Source organism: Gekko japonicus, unplaced genomic scaffold, assembly GCF_001447785.1.
Source record: "Gekko japonicus isolate JY-2015 unplaced genomic scaffold, Gekko_japonicus_V1.1 scaffold339, whole genome shotgun sequence".
NCBI lineage: Eukaryota > Metazoa > Chordata > Lepidosauria > Squamata > Gekkonidae > Gekko > Gekko japonicus.
In genome coordinates, this window is record NW_015169182.1 from 416,652 (window position 1) to 439,667 (window position 23,016).

The 23,016-nt window shown below is 42.3% G+C and overlaps 1 protein-coding gene across 1 annotated transcript in view; it reads left to right on the forward strand.

Annotated features, from left to right (window-relative positions):
* ANAPC1 (anaphase promoting complex subunit 1) overlaps window positions 1-23,016 on the forward strand; it is an 82,149-nt gene that overhangs the window by 50,452 nt on the left and 8,681 nt on the right. The window contains exons 29-43 of the mRNA XM_015416134.1: window positions 472-706; window positions 2,340-2,431; window positions 2,886-3,020; window positions 3,747-3,829; window positions 4,539-4,617; window positions 6,165-6,239; window positions 8,217-8,293; window positions 10,057-10,147; window positions 11,247-11,300; window positions 12,637-12,830; window positions 14,792-14,878; window positions 16,634-16,751; window positions 17,844-17,921; window positions 20,782-20,849; window positions 21,926-22,064. Coding sequence (XP_015271620.1) covers window positions 472-706; window positions 2,340-2,431; window positions 2,886-3,020; window positions 3,747-3,829; window positions 4,539-4,617; window positions 6,165-6,239; window positions 8,217-8,293; window positions 10,057-10,147; window positions 11,247-11,300; window positions 12,637-12,830; window positions 14,792-14,878; window positions 16,634-16,751; window positions 17,844-17,921; window positions 20,782-20,849; window positions 21,926-22,064 — 1,605 coding nt within the window. The remainder of the gene's footprint in view (window positions 1-471; window positions 707-2,339; window positions 2,432-2,885; window positions 3,021-3,746; window positions 3,830-4,538; window positions 4,618-6,164; window positions 6,240-8,216; window positions 8,294-10,056; window positions 10,148-11,246; window positions 11,301-12,636; window positions 12,831-14,791; window positions 14,879-16,633; window positions 16,752-17,843; window positions 17,922-20,781; window positions 20,850-21,925; window positions 22,065-23,016) is intronic.

The following is a 23,016-nucleotide window of genomic DNA, read 5'->3' on the forward strand; positions in this document are numbered from 1 at the left end:
CTCCTCCCCCTCCCCCCTGACCCATGCGGCTGCGGCTCCAGGCACCGGGGCGTCTTGCCGTCTGCCCCGCCAGATAGGCGAGCAGCGGCTCGACCCGGGCGGCGAGCCCCCGTTGGCTGTGGCCCCGCGCCTGCCGACGTGTCCCATGGCCGGGAAGGCTGGAGCTCCAGGGGGGAGGGGGGAGCAGAATATGTGATCTCTGCGGCGTGAAGCTGCGTCGGAGGTGGGACGCACACGACATCGCCAATGGAGCCTGGGTAAGCATTTGACGGACAGTTCAGGCGGCCAAACACTGTGGGGGCGCATTTTCTCTCCGTGCGTGAGTGTACGTCTTACTCAATTATATATAAGGAGAGATATATATTTAAAATGCATACTAAAATTCTCCACTCATGTTTTTCAGTTTGGAATGTATCTCATAAATGTTCCTATCCAAGGCCTTCGATGACTGCCTTTTGTTTCTTATATCAGGGCCACGAGATGACAAGCATTGGGTTGTTGCTTGGGGTTTCTGCTGCCAAGCTTGGCACAATGGACATGTCAATCACTCGTCTGCTGAGCATCCATATACCTGCTCTGTTGCCGCCAACTTCCACTGAGCTGGATGTTCCTCATAATGTGCAAGTGGCAGCTGTAATCGGGATAGGCTTGGTGTATCAAGGAACAGCTCACAGACACACCGCTGAAGTTCTGCTGTCAGAAATAGGTAACATGCTAGAAAAGGAAATCCATCAGGGCTGCATCTTTTTTTCTGTTTTAAACATGTTTGCCATGAATAACTTATTATATTGCAGAGGTGACCAAATTTCACAGGCCTAAGAGCTCCATGTGGCTGTAGGCAACAGTTTGCTCCACCTACAGCATGTGTTCATGGGTGGTACTTCCCTCATTCTCTCAGTAATCTTGTAATAGCTTCGACACCAATTTTCAGTTAAGCAAGCTCTGCTGCTGAGAGTTCTCCCCTCCCCTCTATTTCTTCACACTGCTTCCGGGCTGTCCTTCATTTCCCCTCTTTTCCTAGTCAACCTGCTCCTTCTCTCACCCACCTATCTCATGACTCTGGAGACTTTTTACATAGGGGTCCAGCAAGTCAGTCTGCTGTGACTGGATTAGCTCCACCCTTTCTGTCCTTTCTCAGTTTTTGTTGGTTCCTTATTGTAAGCATCTCTTGCTCCCACTTTGTGACCAGAGGAAGGAAGAATGCCCTCCCCCATATACACCGCCACCCTTTTTCGTGTTTTAATTGCCCAGGAACTCCTCTTGTTCAGGGGCCACATATGCATAACGCCCCACTGAAGAAACAGTAATCAGAGGGAAGTTGAGCATGTCATCTAGTTAGTGTCCAAGTGAGTAGAACAGCAGATTCTGAAAGATTTGGCTCTCTCTCCTACTGGATGACAACATCTGTTTCCATCCTACTGTTAAAGGCAAGCTGTATTTTTGGGAAACTTCCACAGCCTAATTCTTAAACTATTTCAATTAGTATTTTTGAATTAAATGGCTTAGTCCCAGTGAAGTCAAGGAATTCAACCAGTTTATAGCAAGATCCGATGCTTGTTTACTTGGAAGTAAGCCTCACTTTGTTCAATAAGACTTAATTCTCAGTAAATGTACATTGGATTCCAGCCTTAACTAAATATCATTGTTTATGGCTTGTGTCCTATGGATATGGCACAATCATGAGCACTTAACTATGATCTCCTTTGAAATATCGTTCTTTAATTGTGTTATTAATTTAAAAAAAAACTAGACCAACATTCTAGTGCTAGTGCTAAATAGCTCTTAGGGTACAGTGGTTTTTTTCTTTGTGTAACAGTGGGGTGGATCCTACCATTTCACTGAGCAAAATTTAAAGCCTTCCTTCAATTTAAGTGGCTCTTTCATTGGAACCACTTAAGAAGGAGGCAGGTTTCTTGGAGGTTGGATGGCTCTGTCCCATCATACTAAAACTTAAAAAAAAAGTTCACTAAAATAAAAACTTCTACACTAGTGGAAGTGGACCACAGAATACTTGCCATTGGTTTTGTTCACAGAACCAGTCAGTCTGCAAAGGCTATATGCACATCAAACACTTGGAAAACCTTAAAGGTCCCAAGAACATGTTAGCCACAATCACAAGATGACTGTCCATACAGATCTCAACATGAAGTGTTCTGACGTAGAAAGGGAGATAAAACATTTATGTGACTCATCAACAGCTTAAATTGTCGTGCAATTGATCAAATTGGCCATTAATGTCTCTGTTAGTTGTGGGTGTCACATTTAATGTTTGCTTCCTATTCTTGTTTATTAGCTTTCTGTTATGTATCTCGTTTGTCTTTTTTTTTTTTTAAACCAAGGGCGCCCCCCAGGACCGGAAATGGAATATTGCACTGATAGAGAGTCCTATTCACTAGCTGCTGGCTTAGCTTTGGGCATGGTTTGTCTGGGGGTAAGTGCTGTTCTTCTTTTGTTACCATTTTTGTGAAGTCAGATTGTTTGCCAGGTATTTATTCCAAGGCAACACCAGTCTGTGTGCTGAACAGCCATCTGTTTCAAGTTCCCTGACCATGAATACATAGACTTGGCTGAGATCACATTCAGTTCATGGGGCTGGATGCAGACGAAGTTTTCCACTAGTAAAAGCAATGTGGGGTACTTTCCACCAAATCCCCCTTTCCTGCTGCAGGCCCCAATTTGCCCCTCATGCTGTTCTGGAAGGTCCCCTTTCCCCCTGGAGCAGCATTTCGGGGAGATCATTGGGCTGTCTGTGGGGGGGCGGGGGGAGGCAGGAACAAGTGCTTTGCATTAACTGGAAATTTAGTCCAGATTCAACCCATGAGTAGTTTTTTTTTGCAGATTATGAATAAACTGTTTAATCCCTTTATTGTTTGTTCCTCCCCCAGCATGGCAGCAACTTGATAGGCATGTCAGACCTCAATGTGCCTGAGCAGCTCTACCAGTACATGGTTGGAGGTCACAGGCGTTTTCAAGCAGGGGTGCATCGTGAAAAACACAAGTCTCCAAGTTACCAAATTAAGGTGATTATTTTTGTTTCAATATGTTGTCGAAGGCTTTCACGGCCAGAGTTCATTAGTTGCTAAAGATTTTCCGGGATGTGTGGCCATGGTCTTGGCATTGTAGAACCTGACGTTTCGCCAGTAACTCTCTGTGTCACAGTGAGAAGAAAATGGTAGGTAGTAAATTTATATCTACTCCAGAAGGTGACTCCAGAAGACAATGACTCAGCCCTACCCACCTTCTGGAGTAGATATAAATTTACTGCCTACCATTTTCTTCTCACCTTGACACAGAGAGTACTCCATCTTTCTGTGTTTATACCTCTGAGGATGCCAGTCACAGTTACTGGCGAAACGTCAGGTTCTACAATGCCAAGACCACGGCCACACATCCTGGAATATCTACAGCAGCTAATATTTTTGTTTCCTTAAAATGTTTGTGAAAAAGTAGACGCTCTGGCAACGAGATCCCTTATGTGCTACTGCATGTGTATCGTTTTGTGAAGAATAGGATGTTATTTGTTGTTCTTATCAAACTCTGAGCTACATATCTGAGGCTCTCAGGTGGCCTCCCACCCTCAGTCTCAGACCTGCTAACTTTCAAAGAGAGGAAGCTTGTCAAACACCATCAGAACAGGCTCTCACCCCAACTGCTGCACAGTGCGAGCCTAGTCCAAACAAGCAATGTGTAATACCCAGGGCTAGTAAAGCATAAGCCAGTTGAAATGTGTGCTGCTATATTGACAGGAAGGAGATACCATAAATGTGGATGTGACTTGTCCGGGTGCAACTCTGGCACTAGCGATGATCTACTTAAAGACTAACAACAGGTACTGGGTTTTGCATTTATGAAATTTCAAATGACAGTTTTGGAAAAGGGTCCTCCATCCATCCTTCCACACCTTCAAAGGCACATTCGAAGGCCATAACAACTATTGCCCAAAACTTCTTGTAGAAGGAAAGCCAAGCCACATCATATAACATGTGGGTCCTCAGCCAACCATTTAAACTCTGCAAGTGAAACAAAACTCCTCCTTAAGAGGATTTTAAAGCAGTTGCTTACATTTACTACCTATTTGTTTCTGTGTTTTATACTTTAAATAAAACTGTTATCTCACACAACTAGTACTTTTCTAAAGTGGTTTGCTGCAGATGTCATATTCTTGATATTGTAACCATGGTTAAAGGCTTGGGAGTGCCCCGTGGGCCTCTGTTGCATTTTTGTTAACATATTAGCAGAACATAAGTGATGCCTAAGGATGTTTCTACCGTGACAAAGCTTGGGCTCATGTGTTCTCTGGGGAATTGTGGAGGCAATTGCCACTCAGTAAATGGAGGGACCTTGTGCAAGCAGGCTGTTGTAGTTCTTCCAAGTCCTGTAAAAATGGGTAACAGTTGTGCCTTTGCAGATGAAAAAGGGAAGTCTACAAGCAAAAGCAAATTCCACCATCAGGAATGCTTTGGTGAAGCAAATACTCATGCTGTCATAAACAAGCCATTACAATTCATGAACTGTACTTACTCTTGTATTTTTACTAGGTCCATTGCTGACTGGCTTAGAGCTCCAGACACGATGTATTTATTGGATTTTGTGAAACCAGAATTTCTTTTATTACGGGTATGGTTTATATTTTGGTTTTGTTCTTCTGTTGCAATATAAGTTGCTCAAAATAGAAAGACCTGTACAACCTTAATAGAAATATTGCACTACATCTATTTAAAAATAATTCCCATTAGTTACTTTTATATGCTTCACTCTAAACCCTTTTTGTCTACCGTGTTTGCTTCTAGCCACAAGCAATATATCCTAACAAAGTTTAGGGGCTTGTTACACCTGTTACAATTTAAAAAAATGTTCTTTGCCTCCCTGCTGAGCCAGGTAACCTCTGATTTACTGATAAACTTAGGGCCAAACTGCATTTATTTTATTTTTATTTAACTTTCAATTTATAAGCCGCTCACCCCTTAAGGGCTCTGAGCGGTTTACATTGTACAATTATTAATTACATTACCTTACTAGGGGCACAAGTAACGCATGATATGTTCTTTAAGGAGCTGGGTCTGGGTTCCTGGACCCAACTTGCTTTCCCATGCAGCCTCACAGCTGCTGTGGGGAATGACATTTCAAAGGTGTTTGAGGGCGCAATTTAGCTTGGAGGGGAGCTGCAACATGGGGGGAGGAGGAAGGGCTCCTGCCTCCCCTCCCCCCATTTTCCCAAGCTGAAACAGCTCAAGGCGGGGGGGGGGCAGTTATTTGCCCTATATTGGAACTGCATGTGCAATATTCTAGGGAACCCTGACCAGACTTGCTGAAAAACGTAGTGTCTAACTTTGGCACTTAGAGCAATGAAGCAGGTTTATATTTTATTTATTTATTTATTTATTTATTTATTTATTTATTTATTTTGGGATTTATATCCTGCCCCATCCAGTATTCAGCTCGGGGCGGCTTTATAGGTATCTTGAATGCAAATAGAAAAGACTTGCAGCAAACATGACCAAACACATTCTGTCTAGAACACACGACTGTGCTTATTCTGTGATGGCAGTGGTTGCAAAATGCATTCGTGTTTTTCCTCCCCCTCCCCCCTTCCTCAGCCATTTCTGGGTCTTGATTCCCAGAGCTGTGAGAGCCATTTGGAGTAATAGCCACACAGGTTGTTGGGCTGCAGTGAGTAGAGGCAAGAGGATGAATTTGCTGCCTCCTCCTCCTTCTTTTGTCAGTGGTGCTCTGCTGGTGGAAGTCACAGGAAGGGCAGTGTCATCCTAGTCTCCTTTACTCATTGCAGCGCACCAACCCATATGGCTATTACTTCACGTGGGTCTTACAACCTGGAATCAAACTTCAGAAATGGCTTCAGGGGGAAGGGAAACTAGGGAAGATCTTCTACTGACCAATGGCTGGATCCAGCCCAATAGAACATAAATAACTAATATCGGCAAATTGTTGATGGAGGTTTGCAAAGTGGAGCATTGTATTTATAAATAGAATTTAAATTCTTCTCATAAAGAATGGAAGAATCCAAAACGTTTTTCAGATCTAAATTTAAAATGGAAATATCTGTTACATTCCTGTGTAGCTCATCTTGATTTCTTTAGTCTTCTGTCATTTCTGAACTTGTTGCCAGTATTACTCTGTTCTGATTTTGTTTATTTTGTTCAAAGACACTGGCTCGATGCTTGATTTTGTGGGATGACATATTGCCCAGTTCTAAGTGGATTGACAGCAATGTGCCTCAAGTAAGTAACATGAATTTCTTGAGCTTTGTTATGCTGAGTCAGCAAAAGTTTCTGTGTTCAGGGTTTCCTCTCCATGCCACTTTGCCTGCTGAGGATCCCCTCTATGACTGCCACAGAACCCTGAGTTGGGAGGATTCTAAGGCATGCCTTCCATTCCTATGAGATACTGTCCTGACCTCTTTGGCCTCACTGTCAGTCTACGTGAACTGAGAATCCACCATTACCAGTCCTCTTGCAGCCAAGCCAGATGCGACTGCAGCAGACCTGTGTGTATGTTGAACATGGATCTGTCACAGTCACATGGAAAGTGATGGTTATATGGGGATGAGGAGTCTGTTTGAAAAACTTTTGGCTCTATCTCCCTTTCCCCCCTGCACTTTTAACCTGGCCCCATCGACTTCCAGTGTTGAAATATAGCTGGGAGAAGAGAGTCTGGTGAAATGAGCTGCAAGGAAGGAAGCTGGAAAGCTGAATGGGGAGAGGGGAGTGCACATCTATGCACTCTTCTTGCTCCTTAAATTGGACCATCCCACCACTGCTCTATCTACATGATAGGCAGTTCCTTTCCTAACCTGGGGAATGCATTTTATCTGGGATTCACTTAGTGTGGTTTTAAATAAATTTCAAGCATGTTCTAGGGATTTGACTCTCTTGAGTCTCCCTTTCAGCTTCCTTCAAACTAGTCCACTCATTTTTTTTAAAGTTCCATCATTCGAAATCAAATGTTACTGTTTGTGACTTTAGGGGTAACTTTCCATTGACATGCATGATGAACTTAATAGCATTGTGGTCACTGTTCCCAATTGGTGCAACAGCATCTACAACTTGCACCAGGTCTCAAGCCCTGTTCAGAACCAAGTGGAAGATCACTACCCTCTGGTTGGCTCTGTGACCAACTCTTCTGGTGCACAGTCATTTTTTATGTCTAGGTAATGTCTCATTTCTACAACATGATTCAAGCACATGTTTACCCAGTCAATGTGAGGGTAGTTGAAGTCTCCCAATATCATAACATCTGCTTTAGTCACCTCACTTATTTCCTTCTCCATCTCGAGAGGATGCTCTGAGGAAATCAGGTCTTGTGGAGATCAACTTGACGATATGGATGCAGGTTTTGCTTAGGGAGTATGGTTGATCTTTCCAGTAGGCAAAGGTGGTGACCTCCTGTAAAGCTGCTTATGTGTTCCAGTTCAAAACTCTGTAGCTAATCAAGTGCAGTTGAAATATGTATTAATTCACATAAACATGACAGTGCCCTCTTAAATAGTTAGACTTATGCTTAGGATGGCAATCCTAGCTGCTGTTACTTACAGGATCCATTATGCTTAGGATGGCAATCCTAGCTGCTCTTACTTACATTGTTGGACTTACTTCCAAGTAAATACATGCAGGATCCACTGCAATTTTAATTAGTTTCTTTATCATTGACATACTAAAAAGTTCTTAAGACATCAAACACTTCTGGAATACGTTAATAATGGAATAATATGTTTTGAGTTGCAAAGGAGATGTGGTATATAGAAGCCCCAAATAAATAAGATAGTTCTGCAATCTGCGTCTTGTCATGGATTTACAGATACGGTTAAATTCATTTTATTTGTTTACAAAAATTTATACCCTGCCTTTCTGCCTTCATCAGGGCCACTAAGGCAGCTAACAGATCAAAAACATAAATAATAAAAACACACCTTAACTATTAGAAGCAAACAAAACACATCATTAAAACAATTAAACCCAAGGTAAAATACACATGCAAAGACCTAACAGCAACAAGGAAGACCCAGAGTTGCTGGTTGGTCCAGATTTAAAGTTTGCAGTCTGTTGGTATGCTAATAAGAAGAGATTAGAAGAAGGACTTCAGACATCACTCTAATAAAAGAAGATTTGTATTTGTCTTTGCTTTGCTAAAACTGGAGATGTTGTGAATTTGAGACTGAACAGTTCTGTCTTGGTGTTTCTCTCTTATGTATCTTACAGATCGTAAGGGAGAACAGCGTATCCCTTCATGCAACTGAAATGCCTTCATCAGAAGATCTGAACCTGGAGACTCTGGCGTAAGTTGTTGCTGTTGCCTGTTTGCTTTAGTCTTTAGGCAGATGTAGTCAAAATGCAGTCGTAAGGCTCTTTCCTAGGCTGCAGGGTAGCTCCCAGAATTTATTGTAATGTACAGCTGGATGTACTGTGGACAATGAAGGGGGAATTGTGCAGCAGGAACTTTGTGTTGTCTGGTTGAACATATGGGGTTCTCCCTCTTAACCCACTGCTTCTGGCTTTACCATTGCAATGTGGGAAACGGCTATTCTGCAGCACCTTTCACACTGCCAATATAATAGGATTATACATTTGCAAGTAATGGATAAAGCCGTCTTCAAAAACTAAGTAATAGCCTCAAAACCAGCTAGTATTTTCTTCTGCTTGGTGGGTGCCTTTTGGAAGGTAATCAGAATTCGCTGAATAAGGGATTTTGACCACTACCTACAGATTTTTTCCCTGTATTTAGCCTTTTGGTCCCAAAGTGCTTCAAGTACACCTTTGAACTAAAAACATAGAAACCCCCAACCTCACCCCCAGTGTGAGACTCCCACCCCCCAGTGGCTTACTGTATTAAAATAATCAATTTAAAGTATACACAGTAAAAATAAACCAATATATAATCAGTAAGTGGCAGAATAAATAAAGGACTGGCTGTATTATATAAACAACAGATTCCATCCTCCTCCTCCTCAATGTTATGCTGTCCTATGGATAGTATAGCAGTTAGTGTCAGACTGGACTCTGGGAGACCCAGGATCCAAATCTTTACTCAGCCATGAAGCTCACTAGGAGAAGTTGGGCCAGTCTGCTCTCTCAGGTTGTCTGCCTAACAGAATTGTTTTAAGATTAAATTAGAGAAGAGGGAGTCATGTATATTTTCCTGAGCTCCTTCAAGGGACAGTAAGACAGAAATGCACCAAATAGAACATTATCACCACATTAACTGAGGGCTTAAGACGCTGAACTGCAGGCTGTGGAAGGTCAGTAGTGCCGCAAGACAGGGTGAGCTCCCGTCTCTAGTTCCAGCTCCTGCCAAACTAGCAGTTCGAAAGCAAGAAATTGCAAGTAGATAAATAGGGACCACTTCAGTGGGAAGGTAACAGCGTTCTGTGCACCTTGGTGTTTAGTCATGCTGGCCACATGACCACGGAAACGTCTTCGGACAGTGCTGGCTCTTCGGCTTTGAAACGGAGATGAGCACCGCAACCCTAGAGTCGGATTCGACTGGCTTTCGAGCAAGGGAACCTTTGCCTTTACCTTTAAACAACAGCTAAAATGCATGTGTTGGGGGATCTGATAGATTTAGCTGCAAAAGCATGAGTGTATGAGTTATATGGATCAAGATTGTGGCTCTGGGAGAGGAGATGATAAATTCTTCCCCTGTATGTATGATTTCTCCAATAAAAATGTCCCTTCTCCCAGCTGCTTTAAGTACAGGGAGGGGGGAAAGTTAGGTTCCCAGCCATTTCCCAATCATTTCTTCCCCTGCATTTCCATCTTTTATTTGGTACAAAGGTGATATGATGATTTGCCTGCTTTGATCTGGAGGTAGTATTAGCAGCATTTTCAGTGACTGAGACTTTCAGTGGGCAGTCTTTGGCTAGTTGACTTATTCATTTGATGTCTCCTCTGAGGCCTTTTAGAATAATGCAGCTAGGCTGTTGCAGAAGGAACGCAAACCACTGCATATTGCTTTTTTCCTTATTTTATAATTGGAGGGGGGAAATCAAAGTCGCCTTTTTTTGGTATCTGGAAGCCTTTCATGCCAGGTATTTCTTTTTAGGCAGGCTCATGTCTACATCACTGCTGGGGCCTGTTTGTCTTTGGGTTTTCGGTTTGCTGGTTCAGAAAACCTGGCTGCCTTTAACTGCTTGGTAAGTGGATTGGTAGCTTGTCAAGCAGGGTTGGGAAACGTGCAGGCTCAGGGTGTTCCTCAGAGAATCCCAGTTTTTCTCTTTTTCTGTTTAACCGAGTTTCCAGTCTCCATGACTCCAGACTCCTTGACAACTACTAGCACTTTATTATGATTTTGTAATTTGTTTTAATTGCAACTTATGTTTTTCAATGTAACTATCTGTTTTTATATAAGCTGCCCTGAGCTGGCTTCAGCCAGGAGGGCGGGGTAAAAATCTGAAGAAATAAATAGGTTTATCTATGAAATCACGTCATCACATTCTTAAAGCTGAAAAGGACTTTTCCTCAGGCCAGTTCTTTTACAGTGTGTGGCTGGTTTGGCTTTCTTTGAGACATGTGGAAAGTTTTTCAAAAGTAGTAATGACATATGTGGACATCTCATGTCCAGGACAACTTGTTCGCTTCTCCTTTTTACACGTGACCTGGGTTGGACTCCCCCACTCAAGTCATGGAACTCACTGGGTGACCTTGGGCGGGTCATTCTGTCTCAGCCGAATGTGCCTCACAGGCTAAAGATAAAATGGGACAGGAGAGGAGTAGTTATCCTGCCCTGATCTCCTTGAAGTTAAAAAAGTGTAATACAGAGAAAGATGCTTAAGGCTCATTAAACTACATCGTCCTTGCTATAATTTATAGGAAGTGAATATTTAGTTGTCAGTTTCAGTTCTTTATTTAAAATGTGTGAACAAATGCTTTAACTGGTTTCCTGAATACTTGTAGGTTTCCTTAGTACTTGTAATGTGAAGCCGTAGCAGGCCGGTTTGAAGAGGGAACTTCCATGAAGTTCTGGGGCTGTAACTGAGGAGGCCCTGCTTCTTATCCCCACATCAAATGTTTAGTGGTTTCTGCTTCAGGGCTGGGTGGTTTTCAGCATCTTATCACTTTATCATCCTATGAAATAAAGATGCAGATGTTTTATCATGGGAGGGACTCCCTTGTTTCAAAATAGTAGGGTGCATGTTTTGCATGTGCACAACTTCAGACTGAGGTGTTGGTATATGGTATAGTCTTCTTATCTGCCTTCTGAGCTTGTCTTGTATTTTGAATTCCCCTTTCTAGTACACGTTTGCAAAAGATTTCATGAAGTGCTTGTCCTCTGCTACAGCTTCCATAGTAAGTGCCAATAAGTTTACTTCTGGAACCAATCAGACTTGATTTCATGATACTGTTTGGTTGAATGTTATTGTGATCACACGAGCCCAATCTATTGTTTGGAGGGTAGGATGGGGTGCTTGTACTGAGCTTACGCCAGTTATTGGGGAAGGACATCTACCTTCTGCTGCACTTTTGGACCACTGAATCAGAGCTCAAGGATGAGTGAGTGGGCGTCAGAGTGGCAAATGGGGTTCAATGTGGCCAAGTGCAAAGTGATGCACATTGGGGCCAAAAATCCTAACTGTAAATACATGTTGATGGGGTCTGAACTGGCGGTGACTGATCAAGAGAGAAATCTTGGAGTCGTAGTAGATAACTCACTGAAAATGTCGAGACAGTGTGCGACGGCAATTTAAAAAGGTCATCGCTATGCTGGGGATTATTAGGAAGGGAACTGAAAACAAATCAGACAGCCAGTATCATAACACCCCTGTATAAATGATTGGTGCGATCTCATTTGGAATACTGTGTGCAATTCTGGTCACCACACCTCAAAAAGGATATTATAGCATTGGAAAAAATGCAGAAAATGGCAACTAGAATGATAAAAGGGTTGGAACACTTTCCCTGTGAAGAAAGGTTAAAGCACTTGGGGCTCTTTAGCTTGGAGAAACAACGGCTGAGGGGTGACATGATAGAGGTTTACAAGATTATGCATGGGATAGAGCAGGTCGAGAAAGAAGTACTTTTCTCCCTTTCTCACAATACAAAAACTTACGGGCACTCAATGAAATTGCTGAGCAGTCGGGTTAGAACGGATAAAAGGAAGTACTTCTTCACTCAAAGAGGGATTAACACATGGAATTCACTGCCACAGGAGGTGGTGGCAGCTACAAGCATGGACGGCTTCAAGAGGGAATTGGATAAACATATGGAGCAGAAGGCCACCAGTGGCTATTAGCCACAAGGTATAGATAGGAACTCTTGGTCATTGAAATAGGAACCAATAATTGAAAATTCTCTCAAGTTTTTTAATTTTTTGAAAAGTCTTACAATCGTTTTTGGAAACACCAACTCTCAGGACTTTGAAGAGCATCTACTAAAAGATGTAGATTTTTACAGAGAGGGCCAGTTTGATATACCAGTTCTCTTAATTATATGGTACCGTTCCTTTATTTTTAGAAACGTTCATTTGGGACTCTTATCGAGTGACCATAAGGAAAGTATGGGGTGATTTATATGATGCTAGAGTCATTAGCACAGTTAGATATGTTGAAAATGGTCCCTAAGGATAAGTATATTTAAAAGGTATAAAAATGAAACTGACAAATGGTCTCCTTAATATCTATTCAAGGCAGGTCATTATAACCTGGAAACTTGTCTGAGTGTGGTGCTGCTCTCCTTGGCGATGGTGATGGCAGGATCTGGAAATCTGAAGGTCCTGCAACTGTGTCGTTTTATGCACAAGAAGACTGGTGGGGAGATGAACTATGGGTTCCATATGGCACATCACATGGCTCTTGGACTCCTTTTTTTGGGAGGAGGAAGGTAATCTATTATTTCAAGGTTGCTCAATGTAAAAGGCTGCTCTAATGACTAAGGAGAGAGTTGTTGTGGCGTAGTGGGCAGAGGGCTGGACTAGGATCAGGAGGCTAATCCCCACTGACCTGTGGACTTTGTTTGGTGGCCTTAGGCCATTCACTCTTTCTCTGTTGGCTGAACCTACTGCACAGGGTTGTTGTGAGGATAAAATGAGGAAGGAAGAATTATGAGTTTCTTGGAGGAAGGGATGGATAAAAATTTACCTGACAGATAAACAGGCTGTGCAGTCCTAGAAATGGGTATTTGGAGAGTCGTCTTTCTGTCACCTTCAGTAGCAAGTTTGCAATCCTCATGGCTAAGGAAAAAATAGAAAACATGGGCAGATGTCTTGTAAAATCTCAGATGACAGAGTAGGGGCTGGGCAGAAACTGAGGGGGAAATGGAGCCTCCTTGTGCTGCACGGTTCCACATTTCCTGCTGTGGCTGTTGATTGCTCTGGTACATACCCGTGTCCACAAGAATAAAACACTGGAGACATTCAGGGCAGTGGGAGAATTAATTTTAATTCACTCTTTTTGCTCAAACACTATTGCAGTGGGAAGTGTCCAGACTGTCCTTTTTACAGGTCATTTATAATACATCTGTGTAGTTACTTTTGGTAAAACCTTTTTGTTCTTAATTATGTCTAAATGTACAAACTTCTTATTGTGTTTGTGAAAGAATATCCAAAGCCCAATATTATTTGCTTTGATCTTTTTTTCTTCGTATGCTCAGTTCTTTCTGTCTTTTAAAAATATGCTTTTTAATTAATGCTTTTAAGATTTTTATTCTTGTATTTACTTCCAGTCTCCCTGATGATGTGAAATGTGTAGGGATCTTACAGTGAATTAAAATTAATTCTCCAGCGGCACCAATTGTTTCTTGTTTTCTGCTCTCTGCTTGGTGCAGCACTCCTTTTCTTGCTCTCATACACTCCCCACAGGCCATGTTTCTCCAATTTGTAAACCGTTGCCTCCTTGTATTACTTCAGTTCTCAGTAAAAAATAATTAGAAGTTCTTTATGTGCACCGATCATGGGAGGAGAATGAATTATGCAAACTATACCGGTTTGCATCAGTATGGTTTGCATAATTAATTCTTTCCCCGTGTTCTGTGCACATAAAAGAATTTGAAATTATTTTTGGCTGAGAAATGAAGAGATAGGAGAGCACTGAAGGCATATTGTTAATTAACAATATTTGCATAAATATATTTTGCCAGTGGGGAGGCACAGTAGCTCAACGGTTGAGCACGAGGCACCAGATTCACTCCCTGGCATCTCTAGTTAACAGGATATCTGGTGACAGAGCTGGGCAAGACCCCCTGTCTGAGATGCTGGAGATTTGCCTGCTAGAGTCAGTAGTGCTGGTCTGGATGGACCAAGGTCTGATTCTGTATCGGGCATCTCCTTATCTTCTGATATCATAATTGTTTTTACTGTGATGTAGAATTCGGATGCATGTGTTTTTGACTATGTTACAAAAACATGCAGAGCATTTTGAGGTTCTTTTCATGCCTCAAATACTTTAAGAGCCAGTTTGGTGTAGTGGTTAAGTGCGTAGACTCTAATCTGGGAGAACCGGGTTTGATTCCCCACTCCTCCACTTGCACCTGGCTGGATGACCTTGGGCAAGCTGTAGTTCTGATAAGAGCTGTCCTTGAAAAAGAGCAGTTCTCGAAAGAGCTCTCTCAGCCCCACCTACCTCACAGGGTGTCTGTTGTGGGGAGGGGAAGGGAAAGGAGTTTGTAAGCTGCTCTGAGACACCTTTGGGTAGTGAAGGGCGGGGTATAAATCCAATCTCTTCTTCTTCTTCTTTAATGCCACATCCTTGTCTTCTGTTTTACAATAATAGGTTGTAATTTCTTGAGAGACTTAATGTTCATCATTGCTTACAGATAAAAACTGCAGGGATTTTTTTGTTTCGTAGGTATTCTCTTAGCACTTCAAATTCTTCAATTGCTGCTCTTCTTTGTGCTCTGTATCCTCACTTCCCAGTTCACAGTACTGACAACAGGTAAGGTTCTAACAATTAGAGCAAAACAAAATGCCGAGAACGACTTCAGTCCAGTGGATAAAGCATGCTTCATTTGGGAAACTTAAGTTTTAATTCACAGATATTGAATGAATGCAATAATCATGTCCTGTGAGGTAATCAGTTTTTATGGGGGGTTTTCTCTGTTTCGTTGTGCAGATCACTCTGCAAGCTACACAAGGTTCATTTATGGTGCATTGTTCCTGTGAGGTAATCAGTTTTTATGGGGGTTTTTCTCTGTTTCGTTGTGCAGATCACTCCGCAAGCTGCACAAGGTTCATTTATGGTGCATTCTGGCCATCCTTTCTTTGGCCGCATCGCACCTATTTTCACTGCCTTCATTATTATGGTGCAGATCTCCTTATTTTCATTCCCACTGACCTTTGGTAATTTGATCAGCTCCTTTCCAGCATTGTAGCAGTAGCTTCCAGCTTTTCTGAGTGGCAAGCATCACTCGTTCACTACTATATCTTGCACCTCTAAGTGGAAAAGAGTCTCTACTGAGGCTGTAACAGGGTTTGGACCCTGCTTCTTTTGCTGTTGATTATGTTTTGGCCACTGTTTGGGACTCAGACTCTCTAAGCTTTCCTCTTCCTTATTGAATTTCTAAAGATGTTACAAAACAGAGGTTATACCCCCACATTTGATTTTTTTGCAGTTCCCTGGTGCTTCGTTTAGAGTAGGGTTTTGTCGTATGCAGCACTTCCAGCTGTGGAATGAGGACATTGTGGGTTCTAACCTCTGCCCCCCTCCAGTCATGAAGTTTCACAATGTGATGCCCTGGCCAGGATCCCCTACCATGGATTGTCCCTCAGTCCTCATTTCGCACATGGTCAGCATCCTCACACAGCTCATCCTCGGCTGTTCAATGCCACTTTATGTGTCATCGCTCTCTCCCCAAAAAAGTACTGTTCTTATTTGCCATGTCCCTGCATGTATTTCATTTGGGACACTTGTAGAGAGCTCTCTGCTCTTTTATTAGACAGCACTGGGTGAAGGTCAATATCGGACGCTAAACAACTGTTGGAAGGGCGGTCCTCTGTGCTCTCTTCTTTTGAGAGCTTCACACCCACCTTGCTAATGTGGGACTTAACAGAAGCCACAATGATGAAAATGGGGTTGCATTTACCTGTAACTGTTGTTCATTGAATGGTTCATTGAATGTTGTTCATTGAATGATGTAGAAAGTTGCAGGCACACATCCTCCCTCCTGCCCCACTGTGAACTCTCTGGAACCCTAGTTTCTTGGGGTTTCTGGTGGCAGCATAGAGAGAACTGAGGGAGTAGCGCCCTTCCTCCTGGTTGTGTGATCGTTTTGGCAGGAAAGCACTAGAGGGAAGGAGCAGTGCTCCTAGTCTACTAGAAAGCTTTGGAAACCATTTCCACGACTGGCCTGTGCACACGCAGTCCCCAGTGTGTGCCTGCATAGAAGACCAGTCGATGAACAACAGTTACATGTAAGTGCAACCACGTTTTCTCTGTTTTAAGACTTGTAGATTTGTTTTATGTGAATTACCAGAGAGAGATTTCAATAAAGCCAGGTGTCTTCCTTCACCACTTGTGTGCTTACTGCTTCCACATCCATTAGCGGAAAAATACCTTTTTGCCTCTTGGCAATACACACATCCCCATGCATCTCGCTTTTTAAGGGACAGGACTTTTATGCAGGACCTTTTCAATTGATCTCAAAAGGTGGATGGGAAAAAGGTGTTCCTTACACATTTATCTTTTACACAGATATCACCTGCAGGCCTTGCGGCATTTGTATGTGCTGGCAGCGGAGCCCAGGCTCCTCGTGCCCATGGATGTGGATACAGACACCCCTTGCTATGCACTCCTAGAGGTTACATACAAGGTAGGTGGATTCTGAATGATATAAGGGGTGTCATGAAAGGAAGAGATAGCAAAGGGCACATTGTGTTTTGTAGGGTGGGTTTAAAGGGGGAAGCTGTTCCCTCCTAAGTGGTTTCCTCCTAGCGGGCCCCCTGGCTGTGTGCCATTGCTGGCCCTTAAGAGAGCCAGGCTGCTCAGCTGCTCCCTCGTGGATGGAATGGTAGATCTGTGCTGCCAGCTCAAAGTGCGTGGTTTGAAATTGAGATTTCCAGCATATTACTCATGCTTTTAGCTACTTTGTGGAACCACCGCAAAGTTTCAGAAGTACGAAATCATGTTGACGTAGAATGCAATCCATGTGAGGGCACACTCATTCAAACGCTGAGATTGCACGACTCATTTCCTCTCAGAAAAAGTCGGAGAATCGCTCTTAACTGGACTTTCCCATGATTAGATGGTGCTTCAGAGGGCCTAGTTGTCTTGGAACGCTCCTGCGTCCTTCCTCCTTTGTGTTATTTCAGCATCACACCCAGCTGATTGTGTAAACCAAGGCCAACAGTTAAGAAGGAATGTCTGCAGATTAAACATAACATTTTGTAGTATCAAGGAAGCATTTTATACTGGGAGAAACTGTACCCATGACCACTATCATCCAGGGACAAAAGGAACATCAGTAATGCCTGATGAAATTGCTTCACTTTTCCTCTGCATGGATGTATGTGATGATGTAGAATGGATTCCATCTGTTCTTTGGCGTATTTATATTCTCTAAATCAGATAGCATGAAACAATTTCCATGCTTATTGTCTTAAACAAGAAAAGCTATCACACAATATTTTTGTTTTGTTTTGTGGATCTTTTTCTTGGTAAGCATGGATGTATGTGATGATGTAGAATGGATTCCATCTGTTCTTTGGCGTATTTATATTCTCTAAATCAGATAGCATGAAACAATTTCCATGCTTATTGTCTTAAACAAGAAAAGCTATCACACAATATTTTTGTTTTGTTTTGTGGATCTTTTTCTTGGTGGTGGTGGTGGTGGTGGTGTGCTTTCCTGAATTACAGGCTAGACAAAAAGTATTCCAAAGGGTTTTTTCCCCGTATTTTCAAGGGAACTCAGTGGTACGAAGAAACAACTGAAGAGCTAATGGCACCTACCCTTCTCCCCGAACTTCATCTGTTGAAACAGGTATGTAACAGAACTCAATGTGTGGGCTGCTAATCTAAACAAGCCATTTAACCTAGCAGAAATATTGAACTTGGGGCTTGAAAAAGCACCTTACTAACTGATGAGAGCTTTCCATTTCCTCCTCTGCTTCTGGTTTTTACCTCAATAACCCTCTCTTTGGTAGGAAGGAACTCGCTTGAAACCAGGTAGTTCAAAAACTGTAACTAGCATGGTGCCTGGGAATGTATTGCCTGTTTGTTAATTTTTACATTTGCATATCAAAGATTGGTTGTCTTTCTAAAGGGGGAGTAATTTTAATGTGTTGATTGTGCCTCTATGCTTCTGCCTGGGAATTAAAATCACAGGGAGAAGCCTCAAAGCAGCTCTTCTGGTGGGCATATAAGAGAGGACCTTTTTCAGTGGCAACCCCACAATTATTGAATAATCTCCTCAGGGAGGTGCGCTTGGCCGCCTTACTGTTGAAATTCAGGAGACAGTTGAAGACAGTTTTAATTAGAACTGCATTTGACTGATTTGGTTCTTATTTATTGACAATCCTAATTGGAGGGTTTGTTACATTTAAATTGTGACCTTTTATGTGTTTTTATAATTTTTGTTTTATTCATACTGTTTTTATGGTGTTTTTATAATTATTTTATTTATATTGTTAGCCACCTTGAGTTCCACAAGGGAGAAAAGTGACTAATAAATGTTTTAAATAAAGAAATAAGTAACTATTAGCACACGTCTCTTTCATTTCCAACTTTTTTAAAAAATCAAATTTATTTATTAAAATACCTATATCCAGTTCATGGCTAGCAAATCCAGTGTCTATGTGCTACATTTAGAATGTATTGTTACAACCTAACTAACCTAGTTTACTTATGCATCCATTTGGCAGAGCTGATATGGTACTGGTGTGAGTGTGTATGTGTGGGGGTAGTTGTAGCTTAATCTTTCCAGCTAACTGTACATCTTTAGCATGTTAGTAAATATCTCTTTTACAGATAGATTCTCATTGTACCACACCAAATTAAGATGGAAACAGCTGGATAAGGGAGAGAAACAGTTTTTTTCCTCTTTATGTAGAACAACCATGAGAAAATTTAGCATATTTATTTTATAGGTATTGTTTGTACGTTAAGTGACATCAAGTCACTTCTGACTTGTAGTGTGGGTGCAGGGTTCACGCGATGCAAAGACAACAGGACACAAGTCTGCAGGAAGCTGTCTGAAGTTTTTCACTCCCCAGCGTTTTATTTTATATCTTTCTTCCCCCTTCCCCCTCCGTCTTCCTCTGTAAGGGAAAATTACAAGCATTCGTTCAGAGCTTGGAATATGTTGATTCCAAGCTCACAGCTCCTTATCTCCTTCGCAACTGCCAAGGCCAAATTGACTGCATCATTAAGCAGTACCTCATGCTCTTAGCACACAAATACTTTCGGGTTCCCAATTTCCAGGCAGGAGAATAGTGGATCCATCTGCACTGCTTTCCTACACTGACTTATAGTGACTCTATAAATTAATGACCTCCAGAACATCCTGTCATTAGTAGTCTTGCTCAGATGTTACAAACTAAGAGCCATGGCTTCCTTGATTGAGCCAATCTATCTCAGCTTGGTGCCTTCAACTTTTCCTAGCATTATTGTCCATTTATAGAGCTTAGTGATTATGATAACAAATATGTGTTATGCAAAGTGGCAAGGGGACAGTAAACACATGCCTTTTCCTGTGCACCAGTGGAAACTGGTTTCTGCACAAGCTCAGGGGAACAGGGGCTATTTTCTCCCAGGAATTGCCCCTTGCACTTCATGAGAGTACAACACCAGGAGATGTTCAGCCTTCGGGATGCCTGTTTGGACAACTGTCTCTTAGATCTTCCCAGCCACCCCTGTTGACGGTCCCTTCTGCCCAACTAATAGCAAGTCCTTAGCAAGAAGCCATGCTTGTTCTATCATTGGCCCACAGTTGTGGAGCAGTTTACTAATGGACATGTGTCAGGGTTCTCCTTTGGTGGTCTTTAAAAAGACCTATAGAATGGTTTTATTTTGAGAGGGATTTCTGGGGACTGCTGTTGAATTTTATAGAAACCAAAGAGGTTTTCTAGTTGTGATTTTTGAGTCATTTTGTACTCTCTTAATGGATTCTTGGTTTGTATATTTATAAACGAACTCAAGCTCTCAGAAAGGTAAGGTGTGTGTGTGTGTATGTATAAGTATATATACATATGTATGCATATGTATACATATGTATATGTATATATGTATATATACTAGGAAAAAGGCCCGTTGTGTAAATAAATACAACGGCCTCTAGAAAGGGCAGGTGCCCTGGCCTTGGACACTCAGTGTCAATTTGCTGTGGTGACCTCAGCAGGGTATAATGACACTGAGTCCACCATTTTCTCCAGAGGAACTGATCTCTGCTACCTAAAGAACAGTTGTAATTTGAGTGATCTCCAGCCCTCACCTGGAGATTGGCAACGATGGTTCCCCAGAAGGGGATGGTTGGTTTGGAGGGTGGAGACTATGACTTTGTACCTGTCCGAGGTCCCATGCCTCCTGAAACCTCACCCTCTCAAGGCTCCATCCCTCACACCTCCAGGAATTTCCCACCTGGAGTCGGCAACCCTATCTCCTTCCCAGCCAATCATAAACCTACCTTTTTTTCCCCCTCACTCTTCAGCTTTCCACCCCCCACACACCTGCAGCCTCTCCCATGCTCTGAAGCCCTGACTGCTATGTTACATTGGCTAAAATGACTAAAGTGTTTGGAACGCCCTTGTATGTTAGACATAAACAGCCTATGGTGCTTTGGATCCCACCCAGTACATTTATTTTTCTGGCCTGTAGCTAACTGCTGGAATATTGTATGTTTCTAGATCCGAGTGAAAGGTCCACGGTACTGGGAACTGCTGATAGATTTAAGCAAAGGCGTGCATCATTTGAAGTGAGTATTCATGATGGAAGATGTTCCATAGGTGCTCAGTGCATCATGATTACAGTGGCACAGTGTCCAGATCAGAGCTGTCCTTGCAGTTTTTGTAAAAAAAAAAACCCAACCCTTTCGCTTGCAGGTGTTATCAGTTACTGGGGGTAAGTATATGTGGGATTTTGCCTTCTGCACATGGAAACCCACGTTGGGATCCACCTGCATTCACATAACAAAAGAATCTAGTGCAGATGGACAGGGCACAGTGTTCTGCAGAATGAAAATCCAAATAATAGAAATGCAAAACATTTGTCTCTTTGCCCTTGAAACATCTATATATCTAATAGCCAAACTCTGTTTTCCATGCGGATACTTATTTCTGCCAACAGAGGGTTCACTCCCCAACAGCTTTTTCTACAGACTCATGGGACTCCCTGGGTCTCCAGAAAAATCCAAGAAGTGAAGGGGAAAACCCTCAGAGAGGGTTGACTGCCCCCCAGTACCTTTTGGAATGGCCTCTGCAGGGATCTACTTCAGGCATCAGTGGTGAGAGATTAGAATGTGTGAGAGAGGTAGGGGGAGAGGGGAGGAAGCAAAGGTGTGAAGAATGGGATAACCATCTTGCAAGTTTCTTTTGGGTCTCTGCTTGTACTAATATATTGACAGTATGAAAAGTGAATCCTATATATGGAAGCACCCAGGATACAACCCCCCAAAGAGTTGTTCTTTCCATCCAAAACCAGATAATGTACCAAGAAACAAATCCCCTAAAGGCCTTTAAGGAAATACGAGTTCCCTTCTGGAAAGTCTGCAGATTGCTTTCACCCCTTTTGTGACGTTCCTCCATTTTCCCTTTGTATACAAGACAGAGGCATACTTGCAGATCTCCTTTTCAGTAGAATCCATGGATACAAATAACAGTGTTTCATACAGACAGTTGGGTAGGATGTAGAATACCTGTCCGGCTTCACAATGCAACAAGGTATTTTCCTTGTAACTACTGTCATTAAATTGTAGTCCGTTGTCCACATATTAACCTGAAAAATGAACGCTTTTAAAGAAGTTTTGTCATCTGCTCTTAATTTCTGTTCCAGATCAATTCTGTCCAAGGATGGTGTCCTCTATGTCAAATTGAGAGCCGGGCAGCTTTCATACAAGGAGGATCCAATGGGTTGGCGTAGTTTGCTGGCACAGACTGTCACACATCGAAATGCAGATGCTCGTGCTTTCAAGGTAATCATTGTGCAGCCATGAAGCAAAGAAAGCTGAAAGTGAGTCTGTGTTGCTTTCTGATTTACTAGCAATACTGCCAGCTGCAGCAATATATCAGAGCATCCCATGTGCATGTTGGCCTGAATGTACAACAAAACAGTGCTTAGCTTAGGAAGCTGAATTTTTCATTGAGTTATGAAGTTAGTCATATGTTGGGAAACTAATACAGGGAAACTCGTATAGGCTGCTGAGTTCATATCTAGAGGCTAGGAATGTGTCAGTAAAAATTAATTAATGCAGTTAAGCCCAAATTCATTGTTCTCCTCTTCTGTATATCAGAGGGTTGGACTCAAACGGATGTTTCTGTGGGGCAGAAGGTCTTCTGCCAGCGGAGTGTGGTTTTCCAAGCTTCGCCTCCCCCTAGCACCCCCAAATGCCACTGTAGCGGCTATGGGATGAGATAGAGAGGGGAAAGCAGTGAGGCAACCGCCTTCTGGTCTGAAAAATATCCAGTCTCTTATTTGGAAACATGCCAGACTATGGCTGTACTTATATGTGCAGTAGATAGAGACCACTGTTTCTTAGGTTCCAGTCTCTTATTTGGAAACATGCCAGATTATGGCTGTACTTATATGTGAAGTAGATAGAGATAACTTAACAGACAAGACACAGATGGACATGAACAATAAGGTTTATTTAACAGAAAATGAAGTATTTAATAAGTTAAAAATGATGTGTGGATAATTTAAATATATAAAGTTAATCTGGCTCTCAAATAAAGTGAATAACCTCTGAGGGGAGATTTGATACCTCTTTCTTTGGATAGGGGACCTCAGCAGGTTCAAGGCTGCTCTTTTCTCTCACAGAGCACCTTACTACAGAACCTACACACACCAATTAGGAGTGATGGGCCCTCTAAAATAAGCTTTCTTCCTTAAGATGACCCCCCAAACCCTAACTTTAAAAAAGTCAA